The 26203-nt window shown below is 44.1% G+C and overlaps 1 protein-coding gene across 6 annotated transcripts in view; it reads right to left on the bottom strand.

Moving 5' to 3' along the window:
- The window catches only part of NBEAL1 (neurobeachin like 1), a 371002-nt gene that overhangs the window by 65854 nt on the left and 278945 nt on the right, over positions 1 to 26203 (bottom strand). For 4 of the 6 annotated variants that reach the window (XR_012244983.1, XM_073633306.1, XM_073633308.1 and 1 more), the window contains 7 exons: positions 25250 to 25555; positions 24090 to 24239; positions 16822 to 16979; positions 5515 to 5660; positions 4257 to 4377; positions 3029 to 3177; positions 120 to 253 (listed from right to left, as the gene is read on the bottom strand). Coding sequence is in view for 5 of the 6 variants with exons in the window: in XM_073633306.1 (XP_073489407.1) it covers positions 120 to 253; positions 3029 to 3177; positions 4257 to 4377; positions 5515 to 5660; positions 16822 to 16979; positions 24090 to 24239; positions 25250 to 25555 (1164 nt within the window). In the remaining variant the exon portion in view is untranslated. The remainder of the gene's footprint in view (positions 1 to 119; positions 254 to 3028; positions 3178 to 4256; positions 4378 to 5514; positions 5661 to 16821; positions 16980 to 24089; positions 24240 to 25249; positions 25556 to 26203) is intronic. The other 2 variants (XM_073633307.1, XM_073633310.1) reach the window with 1 other exon arrangement.

Raw genomic sequence — 26203 nt, 5'->3', positions numbered from 1 at the left:
TGGAGCCAAATATTAACTGCTCCCAATGAAAGGGGCAGACCTCTCACATGTGAGCACTCACAACAGAATTTAAAAAATCCAAAGGAAAGCTTAAAAACCAAAAACCTCAAATAACTTACCTCTTTTTTGAAATTCAAGAAGTAATTTGTTTGATCAATAAGAAAGATTTCCAAGGCTGATCTTCTTAAGTTGTATCTACGCAAGTGAATCTCTCTGATCTGAGAAAGGAGCCACTTAAAATCATAACCAACACCTATTCGCAGAAGATTGGAAACAAATCAGATTAAGCACAGACCTGCTACACAATAAACACGTTTTACTATGTAAGCAAAACTAAATCAATAACATCAAAAAAATTAAAGTGTTACTAAACCCAGTAATATGAAAATAGTTAATCTGCCCCCCCCCCCTCCAATAGTGCCCATAGCTTATAAATCTTCTTTTTACATTAAAATATTGCCACTATATACCTTTTTGGCTGATCTGTATACCACAGTGAGTGATAAACTGCACAGTTTCTCCAGTGCTTAGAGTTCAGGTAGGAGTATATTTCCACTGCAGCCTGTATACACGCCCACATGTGTGGTGTCAATATCATGTGACCTGGCTATCTCTGAGAACAAGTAATTATTATCTCCAGCATAAAAGACAAAACTGAGCATGTGCAGGTCGGCTACCCTGCCTGTGTTAGCTGGCCTTCCCCAGACAGACAGTGCAGAAGGGAAGGATCGGTGCATACAGGATAAAACAGCCTTTTTAAACACAATGCAGAGGATTAACCCCTTAAGTTCCACAGTGAGTATAACTAGCATGCTATGCTGCATATATGAATGTTTGTTTGCTTCAGAACCGCATTTCTCTATGCAAGTCATCAGAAATGCAAAAGCAGCTTGAAGCAGATAGGAACAAGGCCAACTGCAGGTGAGATGTACAGTGCCTTGAAAAAGTATTCATACTCTTTGAAATTTTCCACATTTTGTCATGTTACAACCAAAAACGTAAATGTATTTTATTTGGATTTCATGTGATAGACCAACACAAAGTGGAACATAATTGTGAAGTGGAAGGAAAATGATAAATGGTTTTCAACATTTTTTACAAATAAATATGTGAAAAGTGTGGTGTGGATTTATTTTCAGCCCCCCTGAGACAATACTTTGCAGAACCACCTTTCGCTGCAATTATAGCTGCCAGTCTTTTTGGGGATGTCTCTACCAGCTTTGCACATCTAGAGAGTGACATTTTTGCCCATTCTTCTTTGCAAAATAGCTCAAGCTCTGTCAGATTAGATGAAGAGTGTCTGAACAGCAATTTGCCACAGATTCTCAATTGGATTTAGGTCTGGACTTTGGCTGGGCCATTCTAACAAATGAATATGCTTTGATCTAAACCATTCCATTGTAGCTCTGGCTGTTGAACCTCCGGCCCAGTCTCAAGTCTTTTGCAGACTCTAACAGGTTTTCTTCTAAGTGCCAAACTTCGGTACTTAAAAATCCCCATAGGCGACGTTTCTAAAATTTTTTACAGGTTACATGTTTTGAGTTACAGAGGAGGTCTAGTGCTAGAATTATTGCTCTCACTCTAACGATCGCGGCAATACCTCATGTGTGGTTTGAATGCCGTGTACATGTGTGGGCACGACTTACGTATGCTTCACTTCTGCGAGCGAGCACGCAGGGACAGGGGCACTTTAAATTTTTTTTTTTTTTTATTATTATTGTTAATTTTACTTTTATTTTTCTATTTTGACACTTTGTTTTAATTTTTTTATTTTTTTGATCACTTTTATGCCTATTACCAGGAATGTAAACATCCCTGGTAATAGGAAAAGTGCTTGACAGGTCCTCTTTACAGTGAGATCTGGGGTCAATAAGTCTCGAGATCTCACCTCCTTCTCATGTTCGCTGATGGCAGGGGCGAGCTGGGAGAAGCACTGGAGGGCGGCGGGGGGTTGTCCCCTCTCGCCGCCTATAAGAACAGCCACTATTGATCTTTCTTATAGTGAAGGGAATCGCTGACTCTAAAAGATGATATCTGAATAATGCCTGTAGCTGCAGGCATCATTCAGATATTATCGCTCAAAGTCCGCAATGTCATAGGATGTTACGTGGGCGGCAAGTGGTTAAACTTCTCCACAACTTTATCCCTAACCTGTCTGGTGTGTTCCTTGGCCTTCATGATGCAGTTTGTTCACTAAGGTTCTCTAACAAACCTCTGAGGGCTTCACAGAACAGCTGTATTTATACTGAAATTAAATTACACACAGGTGGACTTTATTTACTAATTATGTAACTTCTGAAGGCAATTGGTTCCACTAGATTTTAGTTAGGGGTATCAGAGTAAAGGGGGCTGAATACAAATACACTCCACACTTTTCAGATATTTATTTGTTAAAAAATTTGAAAACCATTTATCATTTTCCTTCCACTTCACAATTATGTGCTACTTTGTATTGGTCTATCACATAAAATCCCAATAAAATACATTTACGTTTTTGGTTGTAATGTGACAAAATATGGAAAATTTCAAGGGGTATGAAAACTTTTTCAAGTCACTGTAGCTGTGAAAGTACTCAGATGAACTCAAACTGATTTGAAATGCAAGTCAAGTGCACCTGGAAGTATGCTACATATGCCCGTTGACACAGGCCCTTATAGATTTTAGTTAAGTACATGATGTAACCCTGAATATAGTGAGGGAAATCCCTTGTAGTCACCAGGGTCAGCAGCACTAATATCCCGAATGGAAGATATCCATCTACAGTATTTCTGTTGTGGTGACCATTAAAAAGTTGGATTTTCTTTTACTTTGGTGATAAAAGTTACTGGCACAAATAAAGCAGGAGAATCTCCGTAACAGGGACAAAGGCAGCAATAAAAACCTGACAGATGTTGTAATCCCTCTAATTACTCAAATTTTTTTTTAAGTTTTGCCTTCAGTTTAATTTAATGCTACTATAATATAACATGCATAAAATTGGTGCATGTATAAGTATGTTAATATAAAAAAAGTATACTGAAACAATGACCTTCTTCTTTTTCCGTGCTGCCATCATAGAAATATATATGTTGAGTGGTGACCTCTAATCGACCAGAAATCACATCCATTATAGTGATGAGTTCACACTCCTCGGACAACACTGTTTTCTCCTTTTGACTCTGCTCTTCTTTCTCACTTCTAAATGAAAAGATATTTGATGTCAGTACTTTTCATCTCAACATACAATTGAAATGTGTTATACTGGACAGAACACATCCATGGTAATTCTCCACGCTTACTATTCTTCAACACAAACTGACTGAGCAGGATGCATGTATATCTGTGATTCCCCATGATTCTGAAGAGAGCGTTTCATCACAAAACAGGATTGTACTACAAAAGCATTCTGCTGTTAAAGTGGTTGTAACCCTAAAAAAAAAAAAAAAAACTAAGATCCTGTTCTTTAAAGGCATGCTGTATAGAAGGACAGTGCTTGTGCTATGTAATTTTTCCCTTCCTAACATGTAAAAAACCTGGTTGATTCTGACAGTTCCTGCGTCCCCCTGCCTCTGCTGTCCACGGTAATCAGGGCTGCTGAGCCTTGATTACCGTGGTCAGTTTACGTGCCGCTGGCATCTGCTGATCACGTCAGACAGTCTTCTCCCCCTCCCTCCCTGTCATCATGAGAGCGACTCTCCTGCTGCCCCTCCTGCATAATGCAGCTAATATACAATTATCCCCTCCAGGCATAATGCCATCCACTACAGTGGGTTTGTATTTTACAAATGAAAATACCTTTTGTCACACCGCAGCTGTGCGGTTACGTGATCCCCCTGTGCTGGCCGGCCCCGATCTAAGGAGAGAAGCGGGAGAGGCCAAGATTCCCCTGTGCTGGCCGGCTGACATCACAGGAGAATCTCAGCCTCTTCCGCTTCTCTCCATAGATCGAGGCCAGCCAGCACAGGGGGGTCATGTGAGCGCACAGCTGCAGCGTGACAAAAGTAGCCTTTTTATATATTTTTTTTAAAAATCCAGAAAAAAAAAATCTGTAGTGAATGGTAGCATGCCCAGAGGGGATAGATGTAAAATCACATAGTGACTTTACAATCACTTTAAAATTATGGTGGCGGGGATTTCCATTTTAGAAGACTGTCAAACACTCTGCATACGTTAAGGCTTGGATTGCACACAAGTCAAACAGATACAAGACTTTTATAAAAATAACAACATGAGTGTGCATACAGCATGAAAATGATATTAATTAACTTTAACCATACACTGTAGCTGCGTTGTCCTCCTCAGGAAGCTCAAGTCCATCATCTTCTAGGTCACTAACTTTCACTTGCTTTACCGCTTCCAGCAGAAGTGACTCACTTGATGGTTCTGTTTGCTGAACTCCTGTATAATAAGAATAACTACATATGAGTGACAATGTAAATGAGGTCATATTTACCATTCATACTGTCCTAGACACATGTGCACAGTGACACCCTTTTGTAAAAGGTCCATCTCTAAAATTACATAAGTATTTAGGGGAAAATAAAACTATTATTCGCAGATGTTGGTTTGTATATATCTAAATATCATTGGTCTGTACAGACCACCAATGAAAAGTCTACAGATAAAAGGGGATAACTAATTGTAAACTGAAAACTTGTGTAAGTCTCTGTACCCACAGTTGCTTAGAGGTTTTTAGACAAGACAAAAAAAGTAAAAATGTAAATACAATTGGAATATCTAGTGCATCATGGTAATTGTAGCCATGTACTGTATAGATAGATAGCCATACATCATACAATGTTCTTATTCAATTCTCTTTAGATTTACCTTCAACTCTGTAGTGCAAGGGCCTGCCTGATTGCATACAAATTGAAAGTGTTTAGGTTTTACCTTATATTTTATGGGTTTGGTAAATATACAAGAAAATTGTATAATATGCAGCCAGCCTAAAGCTCCGTACACATGGGCCGAATGTCGGGAGACATCGGACGGTTAAAAAAAAAAAAAAAACGGCCGACATTCGGCCCATGCGTATGCCAGCCGGGCCAGCTTCTGTCAAATGTGCATGCTGGGTAACCAGAAGCCGACCAGCTCCCGATCAGCGCTCTCAGCCAATAGCTGAGAGCGCTGATCGGAATGTTCTGGTGGAGGGCCGTCCTCCTGTCAGAACACAACAGCTCAGTGGGGGAGACCGCTGTACTAACGTTGGATTGTTAGTACAGGGGCTCTGACCGCAGCTGACAGGTTTTTTCCATTCAACCCGCTGGGTTGAACGAAAAAAAAAAACCTAATAGTGGGTACCGGGCTTTACTATCCCATTGATCTGACAATCAATGGAACTCAACAGTCTGATAACACTAATACATGCACACCACTCTCCACTTCTTTTTTTACATGTGTATAGGGAATTAAATGACAAATTATTCTGCAGAATGATTCCAAGTGAAACTTTTGTAGATACAATCCCATTTAATGAATTCCTAGTCACCTAATGGGTACATCAATAAGCGCACTACCTTATTAGTGTAAACTTACCAAGGTTATCACGCAAATTACTTGCTTCAGAATGGGGATCAAAATTAATGTTTTGGACCAGTTTGAGCCTCATTCGGGAGTAATTCTCAACATTGGAAAGTTTCCAATGTTCCCAGATGTCTTTCCTGTCAACAGGAAATGTAGCACTAAATAACAACAAATGAAATTATTCAACACCTTAAAATATGGTCACTAAAATAAAAAAATAAAAAAGAAAGACTTCTCTTATTTTAGATATTGACTTACCTAAATTTTTTTTTTTTAAAGTACATATTGGGTAGGTGAACACAGAGACAAATGATGAAATTAGGACACTTATAAAGTTAAGAACTGCTCCTCTTTCTTTCCTCCCTCTCCTAGCATATTCCAGTTTAACGGAAACAAAGCAAAGATGCTAACGCTGGACCCAGATAAAAGATTAACGTGCAACATAAGATGATCACTTATACACAAGGACAATAACAAACAAGCCCTAGAGAACTGGTAAGTGGTTTAGGCAAAAAATATACCAATTGTACTAAAATTAAAATGCATGCCTCTCATTTCCTGAACTAGATGAGAACCAGATGGAACCACTCTAAGGGAATCATGTAGAAACCAGGTGTAGCTAGCTATGTTAAAACGTGAATCTGCAGACTGCAATGGCCACAATAATACAAGACAAACAGAAAAGATCCCAACTTAAAGCGGCTGTAAACGTGTTTTTTTTTTTAAAGTTTACAGCTTTAAGGAAAGTTAAAAAATGGTGGTTGCCCTTTGTCAGCCAATCACAAGCACTTGAAGTGTAGCAAAAACTAACATGTATACAGCATGTTATGTATCCAGGACTGTGATTATGACCTGTGCCAAATTGGGGGCAATATCTGTATAGCCACAGTCCAAGCAATAAAAAGAAAATGTTCTGCACTGCCCGTGTAAAAGTGTATGTATAGCTACAACTTCTTTTTTCTTAGAAGCCCTATTAGGCTAAAGAGATACACCCTCTATTTGTCTTTGTGGCCATTGTCACCAATACAAAAGTAAAGCTGGCCATACATTATACAATTCTCTTATTCAATTTCCTTTACCTTCAACTATGTAGTGCAAGGGCCTCCCTGATTGGATACAAATTGAAAGTGTTTAGGTTTGACCTCATATTATATGGCTTTGGTAAATGTAGTGGAACATTGTACAAGACAATTTTATAATATATGGCCAGCCTAAAGGGAAATCTAAAAATTTGGAGTAGCCACCAGAACAAAAAGTGATGGTAAATCTTTAAATAGGGAGATCTGTTCCAGTTGCAACTAAGAGGGGGAGTTCCCCTGATTTCTTCTCACTTTCTATTGCGTCTCTAGGACAGAAAGTGAAGGAAAAAAAAAAAAACAGGGTTTTTTTCAATTCACTATTTGATCTTAAAGAAAAGAAAGTTTGGGCTTTACATACACTATAAGAGCCTGTTAACACCAGAGCGTGGTGTGGGAAACCCATATTCCATGCGTGTCTCCGGCACCACGTTCAAAATTCATTGGGTGTTCAATCTGCTGTGGTTGTCGTAATTCTAACAACACCTCAAGCGCAGATCGCAAACGTAGTGCACTTGCCTACGCCAGATCACATGGTACTGCAGTGATATGATTACAGTGCGTTGTTAAAAGTAGTGCATGCACTACATTTGATGCAATCCAGTGCGATTTCAGCCCATTCAAATTAATGGGTTGAAAATCGCATTGCACTTAATGGAACAGTCACAGGAACGCTGAGCACGTTCCTGTACGATTCCATGTGGGAACTGGCACTAACAGTTGATTTCCAAGTTTGTATTGTTTATCATAGCTACATTGATCCAGCTTGGACCACTGTACTTACCATGTAAGTATGCATATTCTTCATCTGTGGGAACCCTGTGAAAGCTGGAAATCACTGCAGTAGGCTCTGCTACCACAGTGATCACAACAGTCTTCCAGGTCCATGCCAAACAGCTGCCCTGCTGCATAGTACTCAAAGGGAGTCCTGCTCTGCATGGGCATCATTCAAAGAAATGCAAGGCATTCTCTGATTGGACATGGTGGAGGGGGAGCAGTGGATTGGATCCACCTAATCCAATCAGGGAACGCCTTGCTTTCAACTGAAGGAAATGCAAGGGGTTCTCTAAATGGTGCCTGTGCCAAGCGAACAATCCCCTGTGTTCACTAAGCAGCAGGGTAGATGCTCACCATGGGACCTGGAAGGCAATGGCGATTACTATAGTAGCAGAAAATACTGCAATGGTTTCCAGCTTTCACAAGGATCCCAAAGGTTTGGCATATGCATCTTACATTGGTTCAAGCTGGAGCAATGTAACTATGCTATAAAATACATACCTGGAATTCAGCTTTAAGGCTGTTCCAGAAGGTTTAGACAGCGAGAATAAATAGATTTAGAAATGAGCTATCCTGCTGTATCCTAACATGCTGGAGCCACATATTCCAACTGATAACTGCAATGTTTTGCAGAGAATCAGAGGTAATGTATATTTGGTTTCTGAACAGATTTATATTTGATATATGTATCTCAGAAATTCTGATATTATAAAGTAAATGTGAAACACTGAAAAACTATAAAATAGGGAATGGCGCTGTTATATATGAAAAATGGTGGATGTGTGTAATAGTACAGTGACATCTACATATAAATCCCACAAAGACTAATCCTTTCTATTAGGGATGTAAAGTGGCAGGTGCTAAATATGTGCAGAAAGATATAAACCAATATGCTTTTTTTTAGTGAAAAGACAATCACTATAAACCAATATGCGAGTGAAAAAACAATCACTATAAAATAGAGAATGAAGCTGGTATATATGAAAAAATGGTGAATGGGTGTAATAGTGCAGTGACATCTGCATATAAATCCCACAAAGACTAATCCTTTCTATTAAGGATGTAAAGTGGCAGGTGCAAAAGATATAAAAAATATGGGCAAAAAAATATATAAACCAATATGCAAGTGAAAAAACAATCACTCATTAAATTAATAATGCTAATCAATCCATATAGAACAAACTGTGCATTGTATATAAACATATATAATGTATTTATCTAAAAAAAATAGGGTAAAGTGTCTATAAAAGTGACATAATGTTCCATCCAATGTGTAGAAATCCTCTTTACAATAGGTCAGAGATAAAAGGTGCTGACACTGGTGACAGTATTCCCCTTATGTGTTTGCACTCCCCAGAGCTCCCTACCCCTGCAGGGGTGCGAGTGTAAAGTGTTAATCCCGAGGTTACGATATCCTTCCAGTTCCCAGCAGCAAGGCTCAGGGTCATCCACCGGCAGGGAAGGAGACCCCACTATCTCCTGTCTGGGAGTTCCCATCATCCTCCAGAGGTGGGGGGCAAAGGTTAGAAGGGACCTAGGTTGGGGTGACTAATACCTCGTACACACGGTCGGACTTTTCAGCTTCAAAAGTCTGACAGCCCGTCCGACAGACTTTCGACGGACTTTTGGCGGACTTTCAACAGACTTTCTAACGACCGGACTTGCCTACACACGATCACACAAAAGTCAGACGGATTCGTATGTGATGACGCACACCGGACTAAAATAAAGAAGTTGATAGCCAGTAGCCAATAGCTGCCCTAGCGTCGGTTTTTGTCCATCGGACTAGCATACAGACGACCAGATTTCTGGGTCCTGCGGAGTTACGACGTAAAGATTTGAAGCATGTTCCAAATCTAAAGTCCGTCAGATTTGCGGCTGGAAAAGTCCGCTGAAAGTCCGGGGAAGCCCACACACGATCGCATTGTCCGCCGGACTTGGTCCGTCGAACTTTTGTAGCCGAAAAGTCCGACCGTGTGTACGTGGCATAAGGCTCTTCCAAAAAAGGGGTAGGGCGCTCTGGTGAGTGCAAACACATAGGGGGAATACTGTCACCAATGTCAGCACCTTTTATCTATGTCCTATTGTAAAGAGGATTTCTACACATTGGATGGAACATTATGTCACTTTTATGGACACTTTACCCTATTTTTATTAGATAAACACATTATATATGTTTATATACAATGCACAGTTTGTTCTATAAGGATTGATTAGCATTATTAATTTAATGAGTGATTGTTTTTTTCACTTGCATATTGGTTTATATATTTTTTTGCACATATTATATCTTTTGCACCTGCCACTTTACATCCTTAATAGAAAGGATTAGTCTTTGTGGGATTTATATGCAGATGTCACTGCACTATTACACCCATTCACCATTTTTTCATATATAACAGCGCCATTCCCTATTTTATAGTGATTGTTTTTTCACTCGCATATTGGTTTATAGTGATTGTCTTTTCACTAAAAAAACGCATATTGGTTTATATCTTTCTGCACATATTTAGCACCTGCCACTTTACATCCCTAATAGAAAGGATTAGTCTTTGTGGGATTTATATGTAGATGTCACTGTACTATTACACACATCCACCATTTTTCATATATAACAGCGCCATTCCCTATTTTATAGTTTTTCATTGTTGTTTGGGTTTCACCTAGGTGTTCCCTGTTTTATAGGGGGGGCAGCAGTTTCTAACATCCTAAAGCGCGGATTCTCTGATAGTATTTATTAAAACACTGCAAATATTTTTTTTTTCCTTTAGGGCTCTTTTACACTGGTGGACTCTGCCAGCGGATCCACCTTCTCGATGGGGAATCTGTCCACTGATCCCCCCTAAGCAGGTGGATGACAGGTCTGTGTCCACTCTGCTTATGCAGAGCAGACACGGACACAGCCTGCTTTCTTCTATGGGTGTAAGGATGTAAACAGACCACCTATCCATTTACATCCGAATGTCATCCGATCCAATCTGCCAGACCGATGGGGAAAGAATCCCCCATCCATCTGTTTTTAGCGGATAGGTTTGGATGTTTACATCCACTGCTCCATAGAAGGCAATGAATGGTCCGATCGGGCCTGCTGAAAAACTGACAGGTGGACCCAATCGGTCTGCCCATGTAAAAATAGGATTTTTTATAATAGCTTACCTGTAAAAACCTTTTCTTTCAATGGACATCACAGGACACAGAGCCTCAGTAATAACTGATGGGTTATATAGGTATCACTAGGTGATTGGACACTGGCACACCCTACCAGGAAGTTCAACCCCCTATATAATCCCTCCCCCTTGCAGGGATACCTCAGTTTTGTAGCCAAGCAATATAGTGTATTAGAAGAGGGGCGGGACCTCTGTGTCCCGTGATGTTCATCGAAAGAAAAGGATTTTACAGGTAAGCTGTTATAAAAAATCCTATTTTCTTTCTCGAACATCACAGGACACAGAGCCTCAGTAATATCTGATGGGATGTCCCAGAGTAATGCTATCTGAGGGGGGGGAACCACAACCAAGTAGGGTGCAATCAGACCTGAGGACCCTGTACCACTGCCTGCAGCACACTACGCCCAAAGGCGATATCCTCATGCCTTCTCACATCCACCTGATAGAATCTGGTGAATGTATGGACTGAAGACCAGGTTGCGGCCTTGCAGATTTGAGCCATAGAGGCCCGGTGATTCACTGCCCAAGAAGCACCAATAGCCCTTGTGGAATGTGCCCTGATCTGAAACGGAGGAATCTTCTGTTTCAAACCGTAAGCTTGAATAATCAATTGTCGAATCCATTTAGAAATGGTAGCTTTTGACGCTGCCTGTCCTCTACTGGGACCCTCTGGCAGCACAAAGAAAACATCCGTTTTGCGAATCTGAGCAGTTGCTTCCAGATAGGCCTTAACTGCTCTTACTACATCCAAAGAATGTAGTGATCTTTCTTCCGGAGAACAGGGATCTGGAAAAAAGGAAGGCAGAACAATGTCTTGGTTTAGATGAAAATCTGAAACCACCTTCGGTAAAAAACTAGGATGAGGGCGCAGAACCACTCTATCCTTGTGTACAATCAAATAAGGCTCTTTACAGGAAAGAGCTGCTAATTCTGATACTCTTCTAGCAGAAGAGATGGCTACCAGAAAAACTTCCTTGTCAGCAAGACCAAAGGCATCTGATGTATTGGATCAAAGGGCTGTTTCTGTAAAACAGACAGAACCAAGTTCAAGTCCCAGGGGTTTAGGGGCGCCTTAACCGAAGGATTAAGACGCGTTACCCCCTGCATAAAGTTTAGGACCAAAGAATGCGAAGCAAGTGGCCATTGAAATAATACTGATAAGGCAGAGACCTGGCCCTTGATGGTAGTCAAGGCCAGTTTCATCTCTAATCCCAATTGTAGAAAATCAAGAATTCTACCTATCACATATCTTCTGGGATGCCAACCCCTGGATTCACACCAGGATACATAAGCTTTCCAGACTCTATGATAAATCATTCTGGAAGCTGGTTTCCTTGCATTGTTCAAAGTAGATATCACAGGACCTGAAAGCCCACGACTCTTCAGAACGTGGGTCTCAATAGCCAAACCGTCAAATTTAGCATTTGTAAGGCAGGATGGAATACTGGACCCTGAGATAACAGGTCTGGGCGTACCGGTAGTGTCCACGGGGAACCCACCGTCATCCTTACTATTTCCGCATACCACATCCTTCTGGGCCAAGCGGGGGCCACCAGAAGTACTGACTTCCTCTCCTGCTTGATCCTGCGAAGGAGTCGTGGCAGTAGCAGAATAGGCGGGAATGCATAAATCAGTGAGAACCGATGCCACGGAATCACCAACGCATCCGTCCTGCATGCAAGAGGACCTTTTGTCCTTGCCACAAATCTGTCTATCTTTTTGTTGAATCGGGATGCAAAGAAATGTACATCTGGAAGCCCCCATCTTTGGCATATGGCCCAAAAGACGTCGGGATGCAGAGACCATTCCCCTAGAAGTAACTGCTGGCAACTTAAATAGTCCGCCTGCCAGTTCTCTATCCCTGGAATGAAAACTGCCGATATGCATGGCACATGCTTCTCTGCCCAGACTAAGATCTGGTTCACCTCTTTTTGAGCAGCTCGGCTCCTGGTGCCTCCCTGATGATTGACATAAGCCACTGCTGTGGCACTGTCGGACTGGATCCTGACCGGGCAACCCTGTAGCCTGATAGACCAGGCCTTTAGGGCTAGATATACCGCACGGATCTCCAGAATGCTGATGGGTAAGGTCCTCTCGGTTTTGGACCATACCCCTTGAACCGCAAACTGTTCCAGAACTGCTCCCCAACCCGACAGACTGGCATCTGTTGTTACCACCGTCCAGGTAACCGGCAGAAAGGATTTCCCCTTCTGCAGGTTTTCGGGTATGAGCCACCAATTGAGGCTCTGATGCACCGCATGAGACAGGTGCATCGGAAAGTCTAATGCCTGAACCTTCTTGTTTCAGGCCGACAGAATACTGTGTTGCAGCAGTCTTGAATGGAACTGAGCATAGGGAACTGCTTCGAAAGAAGACACCATCTTTCCTAGCAGCCTCATACAAAGGCAGACAGAAGGACCCTTCTTGGTCTTGACTGCCAGAATCAGTTCCCTTAAAGCAGTGATCTTTGCCTGAGGTAGAAATACTTTCTCCTGGCTTGTATCTATGATCAGACCCAAAAATGGCTTGTATCTATGATCAGTCTTCTTACTGGTTTTAGGAAAGATTTCTCTAGGTTGAGGATCCAACCTAGGTGTTCCAGATACTTAACTGTGGTCCTCAAGTTCCCGTTCAAGGAGGCTACCGACCGGTCTATCAGGAGCAGGTCGTCTAGGTATGCTATGACAGCTATACCCTAAGCCAGTGATGGCGAACCTTGGCACCCCAGATGTTTTTGAACTACATTTCCCATGATGCTCATGCACTCTGCAGTGTAGGTGAGCATCATGGGAAATGTAGTTCCAAAACATCTGGGGTGCCAAGGTTCGCCATCACTGCCCTAAGCCCTTAATCTGGCCAGAGGAGGAGACAAGACCTTTGTAAACACTCGAGGTGCAGTGGCTATCCCAAAAGGCAGAGCCACAAACTGGAAATGGCGCCCTCCTATCTCGAAGCGCAGAAACTTCTGATGAGCAGGAAAAATGGGCACATGCAGATATGCATCTCTGATGTCTATCGATGCCAGAAATTATCCTCCCTGCAGGGTGGAGACTACTGTCCAAATTGATTCCATGCGGAAGGATTGAATCCTTAGGAATTGGTTCAGATCTCTTAAATCCAGAATGGGTCTGACATCCCCATTTGGTTTTTGAACCATAAAAAGGTTGGAATAGAAGCCCAATCCTTGATCCTTCGCGGTAACCACCATAATGACCTCCTGCGACAAAAGTCGCTCTAACGCTAGAAGGAGCGACTGCTTTTTCTCCGGATCTCTGGGGACTCTTGACCTGAGGAAACGAGGAGAGGGAAAATCCTGAAACTCCAGCTTGTACCCTAAGGTTACCGTGGAGATTACCCATCTGTCCTGGAAATCCTCCTGCCAGAGCCCTGAGAACTGTTGCAGTCTTCCCCCCACTCAAGCGAGCGGGGGCGCCCCTTCATGCAGAGGTCTTAGTGTTTTGCCTAGTAGGCTTCTTCCCCCAGGACTTCTTTTGTCCCTGGGGTTGACTCTTGTCTCTGGACCCAGATGGAGGAGGCCATCGAGACTGCCTGGAGGCTGAAGCCACTGGCGCTGGGGAAAGCGTCCGTTTGAAAGAGGGACGCTTAATCTTCTTCTTAACAGGTAAGAGAGTGCTTTTCCCACAAGAGATTCTCCTGATATAGTTATCCAAGTCCTCTCCAAACAACCTTGCACCATGAAATGGAAACCCAGCCAGCAGCTTCTTACATGGTGCTTCGGCTGACCAATTTTTCAACCATAGGATTCTACATATATATGCACCAACCCCAGTGAAAGACAAGAGGTTTGCATTATAGAATCTCTGATGGCGTCAACAACATAACATAAGGCCGCAGGAAGGTTAGCCAACCCCTGGGCCTGCTGTTCAGGTAAAACTTTGATGACCTGCTTAACATGGTCTCTTAAGTATTGACAGACTCTAATCGCTGCTACCGCAGGTTGAGCCACTGAACCTACCAAGGAGAAAACATCGTTCAATAGGGATTCCATCTTCTTATCCACAGGATCCCTGAGCATCTGAGCATTGTCTACAGGACAAGTCAGACTATTATTTACGGAGGAAATGGTGGCATCAACGGCCGGTATTCCCCACATCTTAATAAACTTTTCTTCCATAGGATAAAGTGTTGAAAACTTTTTTGGCGGAAAAAAACGTTTATCTGGGTGATCCCACTCAGAATAAAGAAGCTTTTCAAGTAAATTATGAACAGGAAAAGCATGTGTTGTTTGAGGAGGTTTCAGTGACCCTAAAGAAGAAGAGGGTTCTTTAACTGATTCCGATATGGGAAACTTAAATGTGGAGCGGACCAATCCAGTAAGGATCTGTACTAAGACCTTCTCCTCTTGGGAAGCCGAAGAGGGTCCCTCTCCAACTGATTCCTCCGAATCATCCGTCCCATCCTGATCCTCTGAAAGGGATTCTTCTCCTTTATCCCAGAGCTCCTCTGCCTGAGGGTCTTGGGGAACAGAGGAAGGCCTAGTGCGTTTTCTTCCACTGAGTGAAGATGTAATCACGGCCATTAATCTTTCCTCTAAACCATTAATGGCTAAGGAAAAAACCTCCTGTGTAATGTATACAGGGGCTAAAGTGCCAAAAGCAGATGTAGCCCCTGACCCCAACGGATCTCCCTGGCTAGCCGTCTCTGGCCCCTCAGGGGGGGGGGGGATGCTGCAGAACGGGGGTCCTCAGAACCTGAACGAGATCCCCTAGAAACTCTGGTTCTTGGGGTGTTTGAACCTCTTCTACCCATAGTGCAAAGCAACAAGGTGGAGGTATCACAAAATGAACACTGACTGCTGAGCGATGTAGTCCGGCTAAAAGCCTTGCTACCAAATGCCCAGTCTGGTGTTACCTTAGTAAATGCTGCCTAGGAGAATGCCTGTGTCCCACCTTACATGCGACCGTCAGCTCTGTGTCCCTCCAAAAGGCTTAGTGCACCTGTAATCAGTGCCTTTAATAGCCTGCAGCTGGCCCTGTGGGCGTCTGAGCACGTTGTGCTGATGCCCCCCCCCCCCTTCGTTTTTCGAAAACCGCGCGCTTCCAGCGCGAGCCGACCCTCCGGAATCAGCATGGAGGGGAGGCGGGGGAGGGGGAGGAAGGAGAGAGGCCGGTAGAGATGGGGGCCTGCACATGGCAAAATGGCGACGGCGGTGAAATTGCGGTGTATAACCGCCTCACAACCCACCTGCGGCCTCCCCCTAGTCTGGGGGGAGATATCCCTAAGGAGAGCCCCCCATCCCATCCTACCTGAGCCGGCCGCAGGAGCTTGTGCAGCGTGGAAACACTGAGACCGACATCAGCATGAGAAGGTATGTGCTCTTGGCAGCCCCCGGTGGCGACAATAGGCATAGCATGCATTTACCTTAAAGGAGAAAACCTACTAGAATTAAAAAATATTCTGTGGAATCTCCCTTACCTTATCCAGCCGCAGGGTTCTGTTATAACAGACCCAATCTTCGCCTCTCATGGTGGGCTCCATTTGACAAAACCTTCAGAGACCGGGGCCCCCTACGAATAGGGGGATCCACAGTTCTGGCCTGTAAAGCACTCGGCCAGAAATAAGGATAGAAAACCATTTTCTGATATGCGGGGTCCAGCTCTCTAAAAAGGGAAGCGTTACAGGTAAAACCTCGTTTCTTCGGACACGAGGCCCGGGTACCATCCAATTCGGCCTAGAAAAGACACTTTGGAATGGATCCGGTTCGCCTGGCTTGCCCCAGTATAGGATATAGGATAATCCCCTCAGCACAGGACATCTTTACACGTCCATCACCAAAGACACTGGTGTAAAAACTGAGGTATCCCTGCAAGGGGGAGGGATTATATAGGGGTTGAACTTCCTGGTAGGGTGTGCCAGTGTCCAATCACCTAGTGATACCTATATAACCCATCAGTTATTACTGAGGCTCTGTGTCCTGTGATGTTCGAGAAAGAAAGTGGCTTTAAACAACAGGTGTGTAACATTTTGAGAGTCATGAAATGCTGCTACATAGAGAATAACACCTGTGGTTGTATGGATCTGGTAAAGAAAATAATGGTAATAACACAATGACCAAGCAAAGCCATCTGACACTGCTTCCTAAACCAGTCTTTAGGGATTGGTTACAGGTCATAATTTCCAGATCTCACACAATCATATATGAAATTATTAGTGTGCTGCTTCATACACACTGATGATCACAGCTGTGTATGTTTTCGGAAGTTTAGAACACATGATCTCTGTGTGGTTATTGAGAACCAAAGTTAGGAAACATTGTAAACAAATGGCATAAAACTGACCTTTCTTTCCAGGGGCCTCGCTCACAGGTGAAGTATCTTTGAGCAGCTTTCCACTGTCTTAAAGTGGCTGTACACTGGCTGTTCATTTGTTTCAGCATATTGTTGTAGCGCAAGTTCTCTTGACGGGCCTTCCTGTTAAACGGCTCCAGAAAAAACTCCTGAGTAGTAAAACAGCAGTGTTAAGACACTCTTACAGACCCTTTACTATGATGCTGAAATATAACGCTACATAACAAAAATCGTTCTTAAAGAAGAACTATGGTCAAAATGAAAAAAATCAATATGTTGCGTAACTATACAGTCTGTTAAACATCTCACTGGTTGTTTTGCAAAAAACAGTAAGGATTTTGAGATATCTGTTAAAAAAAATAGGATTTTTGAAAACACCTTACCTGTAAAATCCTTTTCTTTCGAAGGACATCACGGGACACAGAGCCTCAGTAATTACTGATGGGTTATATAGGTATCACTGGTGATTGGACACTGGCACACCCTATCAGGAAGTTCGACCCCCTATATAATCCCTCCCCCTTGCAGGGATACCTCAGTTTTGTAGCCAAGCAATATAGTGTATAAAAAGAGGGGCGGGACCTCTGTGTCCCGTGATGTGCTTCGAAAGAAAAGGATTTTACAGGTAAGCTGTTTTAAAAAATCCTATTTTCTTTCTCGAACATCACGGGACACAGAGCCTCAGTAATTACTGATGGGATGTCCCAGAGCAATGCTACCTGGGGGGGGGGGGAACCACGACCAAGTAGGGTGCAATCAGACCTGAGGACCCTGTACCGCTGCCTGCAGCACACTACGCCCAAAGGCGATATCCTCCTACCTTCTCACATCCACCTGATAGAATCTGGTGAATGTATGAACTGAAGACCAGGTTGCGGCCTTGCAGATTTGAGCCATAGAGGCCTGGTGATGCACTGCCCAAGAAGCACCAATAGCCCTTGTGGAATGTGCCTTGATCTGAAACGGAGGAATCTTCTGTTTCAAACCGTAAGCTTGAATGATCAACTGTCGAATCCATTTAGAAATGGTAGCTTTTGACGCTGCCTGTCCTCTATTGGGACCCTCTGGCAGCACAAACAAAACATCCGTCTTGCGGATCTGAGCAGTTGCCCCTAGATAGGCCTTAACTGCTCTTACTACATCCAATGAATGTAGAGATCTCTCTTCCGGAGAACAAGGATCTGGAAAAAAGGAAGGTAGAACAATGTCTTGGTTTAAATGAAAATCAGAAACCACCTTCGGTAAAAAACTAGGATGAGGGCGTAGTACCACTCTATCCTTGTGTATAATCAAATAAGGCTCCTTACAGGAAAGAGCTGCTAATTCTGATACTCTTTTAGCAGAAGAGATGGCCACCAGAAAAAATAATTTCCTTGTCAACAAGACCAAAGGAATCTGACTTATTAGTTCAAAAGGCTGTTTCTGTAACACAGCCAGGACCAAGTTCAAGTCCCAGGGGTTTAGGGGCGCTTTAACCCGGAGGATTAAGACGCATCACCCCCTGCATAAAGTTTCGGACCAAAGAATGCGAAGCAAGTGGCCGCTGAAATAATACTGATAAAGCAGAGACCTGGCCCTTGATGGTACTCAAGGCCAGCTTCATCTCTAATCCTAATTGTAGAAAATCATGAATTCTACCTATGACATATTTCCTGGGATGCCAACCTCTGGATTCACACCAGGTTATATAAGCTTTCCAGACTCTATGATAAATCATTCTGGACGCTGGCTTCCTTGCATTAATCAAGGTAGATATGACAGGACCTGACAGCCCACGACTCTTCAGAACGTGGGTCTCAATAGCCAAACCGTCAAATTTAGCGTTTGTAAGGCAGGATGGAACACTGGACCTTGAGATAACAGGTCTGGGCGTACCGGTAGGGTCCACGGGGAACCTACTGTCATCCTTACTATTTCTGCATACCAAGTCCTTCTGGGCCAAGCGGGGGCCACCAGAAGTACCGACTTCCTTTCCTGCCTGATCCTGCGAAGGAGTCGTGGTAGTAGCAGAATAGGCGGGAATGCGTAAATCAGTGAGAACCGATGCCACGGAATCACCAACGCATCCGTCCCGCATGCAAGAGGATCTTTTGTCCTTGCCACAAATCTGTCTATCTTTTTTGTTGAATCGGGATGCAAAGAGATCTACATCTGGAACCCCCCATCTTTGGCATATGGCCCAAAAGACGTCGGGATGCAGAGACCATTCCCCTGGAAGTAACTGCTGGCGACTTAGATAGTCCGTCTGCCATTTCTCTATTCCCGGGATGAAAACTGCCGATATGCATGGCACATGCATCTCTGCCCAGACTAAGATCTGGTTCACCTCTTTTTGAGCAGCTCGGCTCCGGGTGCCTCCCTGATGCTTGATATAAGCCACTGCTGTGGCATTGTCGGACTGGATCCTGACCGGACAACACTGTAGCCTGATAGTCCAGGCCTTTAGAGCTAGATGTATCGCCCGGATCTCCAGAATGTTGATGGGTAAGGTCCTCTCTGTTTTGGACCATACCCCTTGGACCGCAGCCTGTTCCAGAACTGCTCCCCAACCTGACAGACTGGCATCTGTTGTTACCACCGTCCAGGTAACCGGTAGAAAGGATTTCCCCTTCTGCAGGTTTTCGGGTATGAGCCACCAATTGAGGCTCTGACGCACCGCATGCAACAGGTGCATCGGAAAGTCTAATGCCTGAACTTTCTTGTTCCAGGTCGACAGAATACTGTGTTGCAGCATTCTTGAGTGAAACTGAGCATAGGGAACTGTTTCGAATGAAGACACCATCTTCCCTAGTAGCCTCATACAAAGGCGGACTGAGGGACCCTCCTTGGTCCTTACTGTCAGAATCAGCTCTCTCAAAGCAGTGATCTTTGCCTGGGGTAGAAATATTTTCTCCTGGCTTGTATCTATAATCAGACCTAAATACTCCAGTCTTCTTACTGGTTTTAGGAAAGACTTTTCTAAGTTGAGGATCCAACCCAGGCGTTCTAGATACCTGACTGTGGTCCTCAAGTTTCCATTCAAAGAGGCTACCGACCGGTCTATCAAGAGCAGGTCGTCTAGGTATGCTATGACAGCTATACCCTGAGCCCTTAATCTGGCCAGAGGAGGAGCCAAGATCTTTGTGAACACTCGAGGTGCAGTGGCTATCCCGAAAGGCAGAGCCACAAACTGGAGATGGCGCCCTCCTACCTCAAAGCGCAGAAACTTCTGATGAGCAGGAAAAAAGGGCACATGCAGATATGCATCTCTGATGTCTATTGATGCCAGAAATTCTCCTCCCTGCAGGGTGGGAACTACTGTTCGATTCGATTCCATGCGGAAGGATTGAATCCTTCGGAATCGGTTCAGATCCCTTAAGTCCAGAATGGGTCTGACATCCCCATTTGGCTTTTGGACCGTAAAAAGGTTGGAATAGAAGCCCAATCCCTGGTCCTTTGCTGGAACTATCATAATGACCTCCTGCGACAAAAGTCGCTCTAACGCTAGAAGGAGCGACTGCTTTTTCTCTGGGTCTCCGGGAACACTTGATCTGAGGAACCGAGGAGAGGGGAATTCCTGAAACTCCAGCTTGTACCCTAAGGTTATCGTGGAGATTACCCATCTGTCCTGGAAGTCCTCCTGCCAGAGCTCTGAGAACTGTCACAGTCTTCCCCCCATTCGAGTGAGCGGGGGCGCCCCCTCATGCAGAGGTCTTAGTGTTTTGCCTAGTAGGCTTCTTTCCCCAGGACTTCTTTTGTCCCTGGGGTTGACTCTTGTCTCTGGACCCCGATGGAGGCGGCCGTCGAGACTGCCTGGAGGCTGAAGCCCCTGGCGCTGGGGAAAGAGTCCGTTTGAAAGAGGGACGCTTACTCTTCTTCTTGACAGGTAAGAGAGTGCTTTTCCCACAAGAGATTCTCTTGATATAGTTATCCAAGTCCTCTCCAAACAACCTTGCACCACGAAATGGAAACCCAGCCAGTAGCTTCTTACATGGTGCTTCGGCTGACCAATTTTTCAACCATAGGATTCTACGTATATGCACCAACCCCAGTTAAAGACGGGAGGTTTGCACGATAGAATCTCTAATGGCGTCAACCACAAAGCATAAGGCCGCTGGAAGGTTAGCAAACCCCTGGGCCTGCTGTTCAGGTAATACTTTGATGACTTGCTTAACATGGTCTCTTAAGTATTGACAGACTCCAATCGCTGCTACTGCAGGTTGGGCCACTGATCCTGCTAAGGAGAAAACATCCTTCAATAGGGATTCCATCCTTTTATCTACAGGATCCCTGAGCATCTGAGCATTGTCTACAGGACAAGTCAGGCTATTATTTACGAAGGAAATGGCGGCATCAATAGCCGGTATTCCCCACATTTTAATAAACTTTTCTTCCATCGGATAAAGTGTTGAAAACTTTCTCGGCGGAAAAAAATGTTTGTCTGGGTGATCCCACTCAGAATAAATGAGCTTTTCAAGTAAAGTATGAACAGGAAAAGCATGTGCTGCTTGGAAAGGTTTCAGTGACCCCAAAGCAGAAGAGGATTCTTTAGCAGTTTCAGGTATGGGCAACTTAAATGTGGAGCGGACCAATCCAGTGAGGATCTGCACTAAGACTTTCTCCTCTTGGGAAGTCGCAGAGGGTCCCTCTCCACCTGAATCCTCCGAAGAGGAATCATCCGTCCCATCCTGATCCTCTGAAAGGGATTCATCTCCTTTATCCCAGAGCTCCTCTGTCTGAGGGTCTTGGGGAACAGAGGAAAGCCTAGTGCGTATTCTTCCACTGAGTGAAGACGTAATCACGGCCATTAATCTTTCCTCTAGACCATTAATGGTTGAGGAAAAAACCTCTTGTGTAATATATACAGGGGCTGAAGTGCCAGAAGCAGGTGTAGCCCCTGATCCCGATGGCTCTCCCTGGCTAGCTGTCCCTGGCCCATCTTTAGGGGGGAGGATGCTGCCGACAGGGGGCCCTCAGAACCTGAACGAGATACCCTAGTGTCTCTGGTTCCTGGGGTGCTTGAACCTCTTCTACCCATAGTGCAAAGCAACAAGGTGTGAGGTATACAAATGAACACTGCCCGCTGAGCGATGTAGTCTGGCAAAAAGCCTTGCTACCCAATGCTCAGTCTGGTGTTACTTCAGTAAATGCTGCCTAGGAGAATGCCTGTTTCCCACCTTACATGCGACCGTCAGCTCTGTGTCTCTCAGAAGGCTGTGTGCACCTGTACAGAGTGCCTTTAATAGCCTGCAGCTGGCCTGAGTGGGAGTCTAAACACCTGTGCTGACGTCCCACCCCCTCCTCTACCGCCCCCCCCCCCTCGAGTTTTGAAAAAAACGAGTGCTTCCCACGCTGGCCGACTCTCCTGTCATGCTTCTGGAGAAAGGCTGGGGGAGGGGGAGGGGAGAGAGAGAGGCTGGTAGCAAGATCTGCCTAAACGGCTATCTTCAGAGATGGTGGCCATTAGGCCGCAGAGCCGGGGTGGTATAACCACTTTCTAGACCCCTGTGGCCCCTCTCTAGCCTAGGGGGGAACATTCAAACATGAGAAATCCCCCCTTCCATCTTACCTTGCAGCCGGCTTGAGACGCTGGGACATAAACAGCGATGAAAAAACACTGAGACAGACAGTCAGCATGTGCAGGTTTGTGCTCTTGGCAGCCCCCGGTGGTCACAATAGGCATAGCATGCATTTACCTTAAAGCGGGGTTCCACCCAAATTTTGAACATTATCTCTATGCATTCTCTTCCTTGCCTAGATGCTGACATGCTGTGTAAAAAAATTTAAATCGCCGTAATTACCTTTTTTTTTCTAATCTTCTTAGCACCTCCTGGTTTTCCTCCCATGGGAGTAGGCGTGTTTCTAGCCTCTCCCAGACCTCCCACCGTCCCCTGGGAGCTAGTCTCAGGCTTCCCAGCATGCATTGTGCAACAGCATCATCACAACATCTCGGTGAATGCTGGGAGCACAGCATTCACAGCATCCAGGAAATACATGCTTGTGGGCTTCAAATGCCCACAATGAAGATGGAAACCGCCTTCAGTGAATTTTATAAGTTATTCTTTACAACGAAATCGGACACAGGTGGACTTATTACACAGAACATGTGAGTAGATAATCATGAGAAGAAAAGTTTGTGAATGAACTCAAAAAAAAAAAAACGATAGATAGGTGGACCCCCGCTTTAAAGGAGAAAAGCCACTAGAACTCAAAAATTCTGTGGAATCTCCTCTTACCTTATCCAGCTGCAGGGTGCTGTTTACACAGACCCAATCTTCACCTCTCACGGTGGGCTCCGTTTGAAAAAACCGTCAGAGACTGGGGCCCCCTACGAATAGGGGGATCCAACAGTTCTGGGACCGTAAAGCACCTCGCCAGAAATTAGGAAGTTTAAAGCCATTTTCTGATCTGCGGGGTCCAGCTCTCTAAAAAGAGAAGCATTACGGGTACAACCTCGTTTCTTCGGACACGAGGCCCGGGTACCATTCAATTCGGCCATGAAAAGACACTTTGAATGGATCCGGTTCGCCTGGCTTGCCCCAGTATAGGATCTTAGGATATTCCCTTTGGAGCTCAGCACAGGACATCTTTACACGTCCATCACCTAAGACACTGGCGTAAAAACTGAGGTATCCCTGCAAGGGGGAGGGATTATATAGGGGGTTGAACTTCCTGATAGGGTGTGCCAGTGTCCAATCACCAGTGATACCTATATAACCCATCAGTAATTACTGAGGCTCTGTGTCCCGTGATGTTCGAGAAAGAAATATCTCATCTCAAAATATCTTTTGAGATATCTACCTTGTCCCCTGCAGCTTAAAGCTCTCATGTTCACTTCCTCTATCCTGGGTTCACACTTGTGCTATGCGGGAACCAGTGCAATTACAGTGCTGTTTCCCGCATCACATCTCCCTCGCAGGCAGTTCGCACTGCCCTCTGTGGACCGCTGAGGGTGTCAATACATTGTTAATGACACCCTCAGATCTGTTTACAGATTGCAGTGCGAACTGTAAACTCACACAGGAATCAGATCACATAGGTGAGAACACCCATGCGATCTGATTTCAGTATGGGGGGGGGGGGGGGGGGAGTCCCTGCACCTTTTTTGTGCAAATTCAATGCGAGTTCAGCCATACAACTGTATGGCTGAACTCGAATTGCACAGACATTGCATGCAATCGGCCCGCAGTGCGGGTGCGAATCACATGCAATGTCTGTGTTCGCACAAATTTAGAATCTAGAAAGAAAATAAAGGATAAAAGTTGTTATATAAAAGCTACCTGAAATTTCAGCTTGCTTTCACCACGCTCTCTTTCCCTTTTGTGGATATTCACCATGAGCGCCTCATGACATTCTTTCCAGTAAAGTGCCATCTGCTCATGACTTTTGCTGAATGTATCCACTTCATATTGTTTCATGTATGGTATAATCTATTGAGAGAAAACACAATCAGACCTCTGGAATATATGTTCAGCCTACAGGAGGTTAATAACAACATTCTTCCACAACCTGTACCTCTTGTTCTCTGTCACACACAGGGTGTCTGTACCTGTTCTTTGTCACACACAGGGTGTCTGTACCTGTTCTTTGTCACACACAGGGTGTTTGTACCTGTTCTTTGTCATACACAGGGTGTCTGTACCTGTTCTCTGTCATACACAGGGTGTCTGTACCTGTTCTCTGTCATACACAGGGTGTCTGTACCTGTTCTCTGACACACACAGGGTGTCTGTACCTGTTCTCTGTCATACACAGGGTGTCTTTACCTGTTCTCTGTCACACACAGGGTGTCTTTACCTGTTCTCTGTCACACACAGGGTGTCTGTACCTGTTCTCTGTCACACACAGGGTGTCTGTACCTGTTCTCTGTCATACACAGGGTGTCTGTACCTGTTCTCTGTCACACACAGGGTGTCTGAACCTGTTCTCTGTCATACACAGGGTGTACGTACCTGCTCTCTCTCATACATAGGGTGTCTGTACATACTATGTATGATGAAGAGCAGGTACAGACGTATTTTGGGGACTTCAATAAGGCAAAGACATGCCTCGCAGTGTGCGCTTGCATCTCTGTATGTCAGCTTAAAGTTGAATTAAAATAATCACCAGTTTCCTAGTCTGCGAACTGCTGACAATTGTTTATGAATCTGTCACAGCCATAGCAAGTGTTGGTTGTAAGGATGACTTGATTGTTTTGCACGTGTTGGTACAGTTACCAAAACTGTCACAAAAGTTTGTCTGTAATGGGTCCAGGTAGTTTTAAAGAAAGTTGTTGGGAATGCTTTGTTGAATTCCTCAGAATATGTCTGTATCTGCTCCTCATCATACACAACATGAATGTGCCTGTTCTGTTAGACACAGCGTCAGATGCAGCTTACCTACACATTCTGCAATATAAACATGTTAGTAGGAAAATCAATGGCAATAAAAAAATACTTACATATTTATCTATAAAGATTCTCCATTCCTCAGAACTACAATATTCCTGGAAGTCTTCAAATAAGGAAGGGCTGCCATTAGTTATTGGAAGTGAAGGTAGATGGAGATTCATAAAAAGCAAGTAATAGATTTTAGACACCAAAGTCCTGACAATGGGAACAAGGAATGAATAGGTTTCTGATTTCTCTTGGATAGATTTGCTGAGAATCCCTTCCAGTTTGCCCAACAGAAAACAAGCTTCTTCTTGGTTCTCAATCACTTTGGTCTGCAGTAAGGTATTCAGCTTAGCTGTGGCCATAGCACATACCTATGCAAAGACATTAAAGCGTATGCATTTGCTGTCACAATTTTATGAAGTAAAAATAATAAAAGTAGCAAACATCATATTTTTACTAGTATTAGCAGTGGTTGAAAAAATAAAACTAAAACAAATGTTACAAACTTCAGAATAGATCCAGTATATGGTATACACATTACAAAAGTAACGAAATCAACACTGGGCAGTTTATTTATACATTTTCCTACAAGCTTCACACAACTTTCACCACAGAATAATGCATCTTGGGTGAAAGTTGTGTGAAAATGTTTATAAATAGCCCCCTAATGCCGTGTACACACGGGCAAACTTTTCGACCGGACTGGTCCGACGGGACGAATCCGTCGGACAATCCGAACATGTGTGGGCTTCATCGGACCTGCAGCGGACTTTTTCGAGCAAAAATCAGACGGACTTTAGATTTGAAACATGTTTCAAATCTTTCCGACTGACTCGAGTCCAGTCGAAAAATCCGCTCATCTGTATGCTAGTCCGACTGACGAAAACCGACGCTAGGGCAGCTATTGGCTACTGGCTATGAACTTCCTTATTTTAGTCCGGTAGTACATCATCACGTACGAATCCGTCGGACTTTGGTGTGATTGTGTGTAGGCAGGTCCGTTCGTTCGAAAGTCCGTC

The sequence above is a fragment of the Aquarana catesbeiana genome, linkage group LG06 (genome assembly GCF_042186555.1).
Source record: "Aquarana catesbeiana isolate 2022-GZ linkage group LG06, ASM4218655v1, whole genome shotgun sequence".
Taxonomy (NCBI): Eukaryota; Metazoa; Chordata; class Amphibia; order Anura; family Ranidae; genus Aquarana; species Aquarana catesbeiana.
This window is presented reverse-complemented; position numbering and strand designations above follow the sequence as displayed.